Here is a 10,677-nt window from a genome sequence, read left to right on the forward strand (position 1 = left end):
GCCCGGCTCATTTTTTGGATTTATTGTAGAGACAAAGTCTCACCAAGTTGCCTGGGTGGGTCTCGAACCCGCGGGCTCAGGTCATCCACTCGCCTCGGCCTCCCAAAGTGCTGGGACGACAGGCTGAGCCACCGAGCCCAGCCTGACACCTATGTTTCTATTCCACACCCAACATGCACAGCAGCATTCTCCCCTGCTATCTGGGTCATCTTTCAGGCAAGGAAATACGTCAGACTTCAGTTCCCTGCGCTCCTCTCCCCAAGTCTCAGGCACCTCCATGATGGCGATGTGTGGTTTCCGTGATTTTGTGTATTTCCTGCATGCATACGTATCCGTAGATACTGGGGCTGTTTTTTTGTTTCGTTTTATTTTTGAGTTGGAGTCTCATCCATCGCCCAGGCTAGAGTGCCGTGGCACACTCACAGCCACCCCAGCGTCAGCCTGCTGGGCTCAGGCAATCCTCCCGCCTCAGCCTTCTAACTTGCTGGAACTATAGGTGCGCGTTACCATGACCAACTAATTTTTGATTTATTGTAGAGAGGAGGTCTCGTCAAGTTCCCCGGGCGGGTCTCGAACCCACCGGCTCAGGCATTCCACTCGCCTCAGCCTCCCAAAGTGCTGGGATTACAGGCTAAGCCACCGAACCCAGCTAAGGCTCTTTTTTTTTAAGTTTATGTAAGTGGATTCACAGTGTGCATAAATAAAATGAGGCAACTTTTTTCACCTACCGTTACATTTTTGGAATCTATTTGTGTTAAAACACGTGACTCCAATTCATCTTAAGTTTACTAGAGTGTAGGCATTATACACATACCCCATGGGTCCCTACTGAGGGATGGTTTCACTATTACAAATACTGCTGCACAGAACACCCTCACACGTGACCCCTTGCAATATGTCCCAAGGGTTTCTTTGGGGGTGTTGACGTAGAAGGACGAGGTACACGGGGTATGCACGCTTTTACTTGTACTAGGTGTCAGCCAATAGCTCTCCAAGGACCTATCGATCTGTTCCCCATCAGTAGTCTATGTGTTCCCATTTGCCAGACGGCCCATCCCCATTATGAAACTGTCGAGCCTTGCAAAGGTTGTCAAGGGGATGTAGCCCATGGTGTCATTTTGTTGAAATATCCACTCCCTAGTCAGCACTGAGTATCCTGTCCCGCGTGTGGACATTGAAGAGTCCTCTTGCATAAAGTTCTGCTCACATTCTTCGCCCCCTGGCTGCTTCTATTGGGCCAGTCATCTTTTCCTTCATGGTTTATAAAAGACCTTGACTTTGAGTGCCAATTGTTATGTGTGCTGCAGTGTCTGCACTCAATCTGTCAACTGCACATTATGTTTCTACTTTTTTTTTTTAAGAGATGAGTCTTGCCAAGTTGCCCAGGTTGGTCTCGAACCCATGGGCTCAGACAATCCTCTCACCTCCACCTACCAACATGCTGGGATGATAGATGTGAGCCACCGCACCCAGCCACATTGCATTTCAGAATGTCAGTTGAGGAACCTTCTGACCACAGGACTCCTGAGGTGGGTGGTACGATCCCCAAAGTCAGAAGAGAAGAGTTCACACAGCAGCAAGACCCACACACATCAACAAAACCACACAACAGCCTGAACCATGCAAAGTGTACATTTCTGCTTTTCAAGGAATCTTTCAATCACCAAATCTCAGCCTCAGCTAGTGGGGCCCCATGCTCACCTGGAGCTGGGAGTTTTTTTTGGCGTTTGGTCACCAAGACCCTCTCAAGGGTCAAAGTCTGACTCATCCCGATTTTGCAGCTGGGACATCCCAGGCCCAGGAGCAGACAAACTTGTTGCCAGTCACAGCCCCAGGGTGGAGGAGGATCCAAGTCCGAGTCACCTGGTCCCCAGCACCTCACCTGGACAGAGTCTGTCTCCCCCAAGAAAGTCCACGTCAGGGAGGTGCTGATGTCAGCCAGGAGACTGAAGGTGGAAGGTGTGGAAGCCGAAGGTGTGGTTTCCAGGGAAGCACATCACCGCCAAGACTGGCTGAACCCCAAAAGGTGAGGGACCCTCTTCACCCACACAGACTGAGCCATCCCAGGGTATCTGCCCCAATTGTAAAAAAAAGGTCATGTGAACACAAGGATGCACTTTATTCAGTCACTTTTATTGGAGACCTGATTCTGCACTAAGGGCTCTATTGTAAGACGTGACCAGATTCCACCATTGGAGGTAAGATTCTGTTACAAAGATGGATGGGCAGAATCCGATGCTTTTTAAAAATGACTATCCCATGCAGAAACACTGATTTACACAGGACTTGTATATAAGACGGCAACAGAATCAGAGGGCCGCTCTTCTCAGTATAAGAGGAATCCACGCTGTGACACTCAATAGAACACTGGAAAAAGAAGACACCCACGGCAACTGGCATGAGAACGTTCACCGGATCTGTGACCGCCCCAGCCAGCAACCACTCAGAGAGAGGCTTCAGTCCTGCAGCCTAACTGACATCTCCTTGGCCAGCTCGGCATCACTGTGTCCCACTCGGGGGGTGGGGAGCTCAAGCAGGCCTGGGTGTATCCGGTGACCACCATGTAACCATTTCCGGGCACACTGTTTTCAGGACAGGCCTGTCCCACATGGGCATTCGCAAGGGCCACCTCCTCCATCTCCCCAGAAGCCAAACAAACCTGAACTAAGGAGGTAAAAGCCCTCTAGCTTAACTCCCTGCTGTGGGTGGGGTGTTTTCTTAGGAAGATTCAGAATCTCAGGCAAATGCAGCCTGAACATGCTACATCTCGCTTCACTGTGGCTTCAAATGCAGAATTACCTTCTTCTATTACTATAGGACGGGACTGTGTTTTGCCTTTTCTTTTCCCGACTGGCTGCAGGGTCTCATTCCTACCCAGCTCGAAGCGCTGGAACCACACCTGACCCATGGTGGATGTGCCCCAAGCATCTACAAAATGAAAGAATAAATGGGTGATGGTACCAGCCTCTCCTGCCAATTTGATAGCCCCGAGGAGTCAGCAAAAAGCAGGGTGGGTGAAGAATTCACTCGACAACTGTAGAAACAGAAGAGGTCCCCAAAGAGTCTCTGGTCAGCCCTCTGTGCTGGAAAAGCCATGCATGCAACTGTCCCTGACACACCTTCATGCTTATCGGCAAAACCTCAGGGTACAGCCTCTGGTCCTCCCATCGGCTTCTGTCCTCCATAAACGTTTTAAAAGATGGCCAGGTGCCATGGCGCAAGCCTGTCATCCCAGCATTTTGGGAGCCGAGGCGAGAGGATTGCCTGAGCCCAGGGATTCGAGACCAGCCTGGGCAACTTGGCGAGACCTCGTCTCTACAATAAATTAAAAAATCAGTCAGGCATGGTGGCATGCACCTGTAGTTCCAGTTACTTGGAAGGCTGAAACAGAAGGACCACCTGAGCCTAGCAGGTCGAGGCTGCGGTAGCTGTGAGTGTGCCATTGCATTCCAGCCTGGGTGACAGTGAGACTCCGACACACAAAAAAAATGAAAAATAAGAGTATGGTCAAACACTGAAGACAAATTCCTAAGAAACACGGTGCTAGCTGCAGGGAGCGGGAACCCAGAGCCTTTCCCTTGAAGACCTGAGTGAAGTCCCTGAGTGAACCATATGCCCGGGTACACTGGGCCTTGGAAAGCGCCCCACTAAAGGGTCCGGGCGGCAGGTGTCAGCAGAGCAGCCGTCCCAGGCCACGTGGTCAGGGTCTGGCCTTCCGTGGGCCCAGCCCCTGGAGCACAACTCAAGCCCTGTGAGCACTGAGGGCCGCCCTGGTGCCCAGGACGGGGTGTGTCAGTGGAAGGCTGCTCAGGCAAGCAGGAATCAGCACCTGTGCCCAAGTCCCCCTCCCGGCCACCTCCTCTGTGCTCCCGGAGCCGTCTGTCCTGAAAGCGTCTTTGAGGACAGTTGGTGGAAAAAGGAGAGCTGGACGGCTGGGCCCATACCGAGTGAGAATGGCACGGGGTCACAGCCACGAGGGAGACAGAAGACACAGGCCTTCCCATCGCCCCGGGGGAGAAGCCCAAGCAGGACAGCCGGAAGGGCCCGGAGGAAGGTTGTTCTATCTACAACCAACCCGCTGCTGCAGGTGGACAGGCAGAACCTCGCCAGCCCGATGCTGGGCACACCGGGGGGTGCAGCCTGAGTTGCAGCCGCCTCGGCCACTGCCTGCTCAGTTATAAGAGAGGTAATTGATGAGCCGTGTGGGGATGTCCAACTTGGCGATCTTCTCCAGGCCTCGGACGCCAGTGGCCTTCCTCAGGCTCACCCTGCAGAGCTGCGACAGGGTCAGAGGTGTCTCTAGAGAAAGGGAGCGAGGAAAGACACGAGGTCAGTTTCAGGAAGGAGCGCCACGTCCCGCAACCTGAAGCAAACGATGATGGCGTGGGAAAAGGCTCCGTTTTCCCTGGAAATAGGATGTGCCACCCTGCATGCCTCCTCTGGACGGACAGCCAGGGAGAAAGAAAAGCGTTCTGATAACATAACCCAAAGGTTCTGAAGGCTTGGAGACATGCTTCTCTGTCAAACACGTCCATTCTCTGAAATAAAACACATTCTAGCAGGGCACGGTGGCTCACGCTAATCCCAGCATTTTGGGAGGCCGAGGCAGGAGGATCACTTGAGTCCAAGAGTTCAAGACCAGCCTGGGCAACATAGAGAGACTTCACCTCTACAAAAAAATCAGAAAATTAGCTGGGTGTGGCGATGTATGCCTGTAGTCCCAGCTACTCAGGAGGCTGAGGCAGGAGGATCACCTGAGCCCGAGAGGTCAAGGCTACGGTGAGCTGTGATCATACCACTGTACTCCAGCCTGGGCGAGAGAGTGAGATTCCAACTCAAAAAAATAATAATAATAAATTCTGATGAACATTTCAGAAAGCAAGCTTCCATGGATGTTTTGTAGTGGGCTCTCTCCACTGGCCTATCAGCACCCAACGGAAAAAGAAACATGTTCTAATGACAAATTATTTTCTTTTTAAAGAAACAGAACTGTCTTGTTACAGATAATATAACTATCTTTATAGTAAATTCCAAAGAATATACCAAAAAAGCTACTATAAAAATAACTGAGTTTAGCAAGGTTGCAGAATAAAATATCAACATAGAAAAATCACAGCCAAGTGCAAAGGCTCACACCTGTAATCCCAGCACTTTGGGAGGCTGATGCAGGAGGATTGCTTGAGCCTGGAGTTCGAAAACAGCCTGGGCAACATAGTAAGACCTCGCCATTAAGAAAAAATTTAAAAATTAGCAGGATGTGGCAATGCATGCCTCAAGTCCCAGATATTTGGGGGGTGGAGGCAGAGGGATCACCTGAGCCCAGAAGGTCGAGGCTGCAGTAAGCTGTGATCATGCCTCCGCACTCCAGCCTGGGTGACAGAGTGAAACCCTGACTCAAAAATATGTATGTATTAGTTGTGTTTCTATGAACTACCAACAGCCTACTCAAGGTCTGCCTCAGGTCGGGGACCCAAGGAAGAGAGACGAGAAAATGGAATTCGGGTGATGTCCCCTGGGATTTCATTTCATGAGTTTTGAGGGTCGTTTTGTTTTGGAACCACAGCATTATAGCTCGGCACACAGATATGTCAGCAAAAAACGAATCTGCAGCTAGTGCGTTCATTTATCAAACATCCAGCCAATCGCGCCCCAGGCCCAGGGTCTGGGAAGACACCAGCACCAGCTCCTGCTGCCCGGGGCCACGGGCCTCAGGAACCTGGGAAGAACAGGTGCGCCTGCACAAACAGCCCCAGCAGACTACGCACTCAGCGCACCTTCTCATGGCAGAGGATGGGCACTCAGGACTAGGGACCACGCCCACTGCAGAAGCCTGTTGAGACTGGCAAGCCAGGGACCCTCCACCCCACCGCAGGATGGAGGGGCCAGGACACGCCTGGGGGGGCCTCACTTTCGTAGTACTCGAAGCACTTGGCGGGTGCGCTGCTGTTCCACGTGTAGTCGGCCGGCTTCTTCCCACGATTGTCGCGGGCGTAGATGTTGCCCCCAAACTCGATGAGCATCTCAATGAGGTCGACATTCTTCACCTTGGCCGCGTGGTGGAGGGCGGTCTCGTGGAGCTTGGCCGCGTTCACGTTGGCCCCTGGAGGTCAAGAGCGGAGGACAGCCTGCACCGGAGCAAGAGTGTGCGCCCAAGGGGAAGTGTGCCTGCGCACCCTCACTCCGCAGGTGCACAGAGGCAGGCCCCGTCCGAAGGCCCAGGCGGGAGAGGCGCCACTGCGGTGTGACCAAAGCCGTTTTCAAAACCCAAAAGCAGGAATTACTTTTTTTTCCTCATGAGAAGAAAGCTAGAGGTAAGTAGCCATAGTAAAGAAATATACTAGAAATACAACCATAAAGAAAAAAAGGAAACCAAAATTTCCTTGAGTTAAACATTAGCTCTGGCCAGGTGCGGTGGCTCAAGCCTGTTATGCCAGCACTTTGGGAGGCCGAGGCAAGAGGACTGCCTGAGCTCAGGGGTTCGAGGTCAGCCTGGGCAACTTGGTGAGACCTCGTCTCTACAATAAATCAAAAAATAGGCCAGACATGGTAGCACGCGCCTGTAGTTCCAGCTACTTGGAAGGCTGAGGCGGAAGGATCACCTGAGCCCAGCAGATCGAGGCTGCGGTGGCCGTGAGCGTGCCACTGCACTCCAGCCTGGGTGACAGAGTGAGACTCCAACTCAAAAAAAAAAAAACAAAAAACACGTAAGCTCCAATACCCTATGCAGTCTTCCTTCAGAGGTTGTGAGGCTTCTGGAAGGTCAGTCTGGGCCACCTAAGTGCTCCTGTCTGGCCTCAAACACAGATATACACTGCTTGTTCCTAGAGTGGGCACAGGACAGAGGCTCTAAAGATACTGGTTGAATGAAAGAATGAATATTCTGGCTGGGCGTGGTGTCTCACACCTATATTCCCAGCACTTTGGGAGACAAAGACAGGAGGATGACTTGAGGCCAGGAGTTCACAACCAGCCTGGGCAGCATAGCCAAGAACCCATGTCTACATAAAAATTTTTAAAAAGAATGAATGGGCCAGGCTCAGTGACTCAGCCTGTCATCCCAGTACTTTGGGAGGCTGAGGCGAGTGGATTGCCTGAGCCCAAGGGTTCAAGACCAGCCCAGGCAAGTTGGTGAGACCTTGTTTCTACAATAAATCAAAAATCAGTGCACACCTGCAGTTCTGGCTACTTGGAAGGCTGAGGCAGAAGGATTGCCTAAGCCAGCAGGTCAACGCTGGGGTGGCTATGTGTGTGCCACTGCACTCCAGCCTGAGCGACAGACTGAGACTCCAACTCAAAAAAAAAAAGAATGAATGAATATTCCTTAAACATAAATACTCTTTTATAAGAGGGGACAGCAAAGGAAAACAGGCAATGTACCCATGCAACAAGGAGTTCAGAAAAGAGAGTGAGTCTCTTAACCGTGATTTCAGCTCTGCCTTCTCCGGATAACGTCAGACATTCAGGAAAGTGAAAAGCGCTGCATACGGCACTTTTCCGTGCATTAAAAATATAAAGGTTAGCTGGGCTCGGTGGCTCAGCCTATAATCCCGCGCCTTTGGGAGGCTGAGGTGAGTGAATTGCCTGAGCCCGCAGGTTCGAGACCCGCCTGGGCAGCGAGACCTCATCTCTACAATAAATCAAAAAATTAACCGGGTGTGGTAGCGCATGCCTGTAATTCTAGCTACTTGGAAGGCTGAGGCGGAAGGATCACCGGAGCCCAGCATGTCGAGGCTGCGGTGGCCGGGAGCGGCCACTGCACTCCAGTCTGGGCGACAGAGTGAGACTCCAACTCAAAAAAATAAATAAATAAATAAAAATAAAGGTCTTGATAAAAATGCGACTTGTATAAAACATCATTCTCGGGGCATGGCCGTCACTGATTCTATACAACGGGATCTTCTGAGGCCTCGGAAGTGTTTTGGGGAGAAAATGCCATCTTCTCTGAAGTCTGCTCCTGAATAGACAGGGGGTTGTGAGGAGGAAAAGGTATTTCAAAGAAGCCGAGAAAATGGCCGAGCAAGAGCAGAGTAAATCCCCAGGTGGCAGGTCCAAACACAGCCACAAAGTACCACCAAAAACGGAGTTTGGAGAAAAAACAGACCACCAGCATGCTACCACGTCATGACAATTTTAGAGGGTCACAGGAGGAGACATGAGGGGTTACGAGGCCATGACATTTTCTGGTCCCTCTGCACAAAAAGCATCTGAAAAATTCCACTTTCCGCTTTCAAGTATCTGTCATCCCTAAGAAAACATAAGCACCATGTTCCCAGTGTGGTCCTAGGGGCACCGCCAGCCCGGTGACACAAGCAAAGAATCGTCCTTTCATCTCCCACGACCAGAATTGGAACTCAGCTCCGGAAAAGGATCCCTTGATGAGCAGGAAGGCTGGGCTGCCTAATGACTGTATCTGGCAGGAATGTGTAGCAAAAATTATATTAAAAGCAACACATGAAACAACGAATGTTTTCCCCACACTCCACTCTCTCCCATCAGGGATTTCTTCCAGTATTTGCGGACAGGAATGAATCACTTTACAGTGTTGCAATCATCATGCAAATGTCAACCGCAAGCTGAACACACACTTGCAATGAAAAGCAAATGGCAAAGTCCACCAAATCTGAGGTCCAAGCAGCTCTTCCTCCTATCCTTAATTCCAGCACCATTCTTGCCAGCTGGTGAGGAGAGCAGCTGTCTCTATCTTGATAGCAAGACAGAGGAAGAGGCCAAGGAGGCCGAGCCACTCTCACGGTCAGAGAAAACTGGCTGCGACAGCGCTGAAAGCCACCCTCTCTGCCACACTGTCCCTGCTCCTCACTCCACAGACAAGGCCTCGGGCGGGGGTGCTTTCAGAGAGCTGATCTTCCCAAGAGTCACCCTTAAGATGCTGCTTGGCCTCGCTGATGGGTGCAACGGAAGGAAGGTGAGTGAGGAGGGAAGTGGAGTTGTCAGCAGCATGGACGGCCTTGGGAGTCCAGCGCCAGGGGACAAAGGAGAAACAGTGAGGGCTGTGACCCAGCAGCACCGGTGCCCACTGAAAGCGCAGGCCTCAAGTGGGTGTGGGTCTAACAGACACTTATGGGAGGGTGGGCAGGGGTGGAGGCAGGGAAGAAGGGGAGGAAAGAGGGAGGAGAGGCAGGAAGGGGAAAGGGAAGGAGGGCAGGAGGGAGGGAACGAAGGAGGAGGCAGGAGAGACGGAAGGAAAGTGGCTTTGCGGGGGGGGACGGTGACATGCCTTGAACTGAGAGGGATGGAAGAGACAGACGACAGAAACAGAGACAGAGACATCAGGAGAGGGAGGGGGAGAGAGAGAGAGAGAGGCAGAGAGAGACGGGGAGAAAGAGGCAGAGGGACACAGAGGCGGGGGAAGCCAGGACAACAACTAACACCACCGGGATGCTAAAAACTCAGTTTCCTGCTGCAAAGAAAAGGCTCATCCCCAAAGTCCTGGTTTCAAAGGGAAACAGGATCAAGGAGGACTCAGAGGCCCCGTGGCCAACGACATGAAGGGACCCTCTAACACATGCCAAGGACCGGCATGATGCTGGAACACAGACACAAAGAGCTCAGTTTACGCTCGCTGCGACAATAGCTGGAAACAACTGTGCCAGTTGGAAGCCCGCTAGCCATCAGAGAGCTGCTTCTGAGCACTGCCAGCCGTGCAATATTTGCCATTTACCACCCGTGATCACATGAAAAACTCCTTCTCATAATAACCGGGCTCTCACCTCCCAGCCCTCCTGCTTCACACATATAACCCAGTTCCGTGACTTGCCTCACTGCCTACAGAGAGAACAGAAAGGACAGCCATCTCCATGTCGCCTATGTGGTACACTGTGCCACTCCACAGCTTGGCTCTCAAATCACTCACAAAAGCGTTTATGTGCATATTTTTGTGGAGACATGGTCCGTGGCTTTCCTTAGGTTTCCCAAGGGGTCTGTGACTCAACTCCAACGTTTGAGAATCACTGCTTTTGAGGCTGCTTCTCTCTCCTCTGTATGTTTGAAATTGTCCACAATGGAAACAGGGTTTCTCAGGGAAAAAATGAGAATCCACCTGCTCTGCCAAGGGATGTTAAAGGAGACTCCTTAGATTAGAAGGCAGTGGCGGTCCCATGGAGAGCTGACAGCTGAACACCATGCACCGGCACCGAGCCAACACGACAGTCACAACAGCAAGACATCCCCAGGAAAACACCGACCCTCTCTGACTCCCTGGCACAGACACTCCAGAGCCACTGGGAATCCTGCTCTAAGGCTTAGTGGACATCACAGTTGCCCCTGCCCCTACTGTGGCAGCCCCCCTGCAATGCAGGGTAAAGGAGAGTGAGCAGACCTAACCTTGGCTCCAGGGGTGTACCCTGATTGGCTCAATCCCTCTCCCTGGCCACAGTAATTGGTTCCAGTGGCCCAGGCTTGAGCCAATCAGAATTTAGCAAAGTGGGGGCCAAAGAGATTGGTTTAGGTTTGGACAGGGCCCCAGTTTGGGCCAAGGGGACACCGGGGATTTCCACTCTTCTGAAAGAGCCTCCAGAAGGCCAGGCTCAGTGGCTCAGCCTGTAATCCCAGCAATTTGGGAGGCTGAGGTGAGTGGATTCCCCGAGCCCACGGGTTTGAGACCCACCCAGGCAACTTGGTGAGACCTCATCTCTACAGTAAATTAAAAAAAAAAAAAAA

The 10,677-nt window shown here is 51.8% G+C and overlaps 1 protein-coding gene across 1 annotated transcript in view; it reads right to left on the reverse strand.

Annotated features, from left to right (window-relative positions):
- Window positions 1-2,112: 2,112 nt before the first annotated feature.
- The window catches only part of ASB13 (ankyrin repeat and SOCS box containing 13), a gene marked incomplete at its 5' end in the record, with an annotated part of 15,489 nt that continues 6,924 nt past the window's right edge, over window positions 2,113-10,677 (reverse strand). Inside the window, 5 exons of the mRNA XM_021709680.1 lie at window positions 2,113-2,367; window positions 2,800-2,928; window positions 4,076-4,167; window positions 4,268-4,299; window positions 5,909-6,100. Coding sequence (XP_021565355.1) covers window positions 2,871-2,928; window positions 4,076-4,167; window positions 4,268-4,299; window positions 5,909-6,100 — 374 coding nt within the window. The remainder of the gene's footprint in view (window positions 2,368-2,799; window positions 2,929-4,075; window positions 4,168-4,267; window positions 4,300-5,908; window positions 6,101-10,677) is intronic.

This window comes from Carlito syrichta, unplaced genomic scaffold, assembly GCF_000164805.1.
Source record: "Carlito syrichta isolate Samal-C Ts95f unplaced genomic scaffold, Tarsius_syrichta-2.0.1 Scaffold273379, whole genome shotgun sequence".
NCBI classification, from domain to species: domain Eukaryota; kingdom Metazoa; phylum Chordata; class Mammalia; order Primates; family Tarsiidae; genus Carlito; species Carlito syrichta.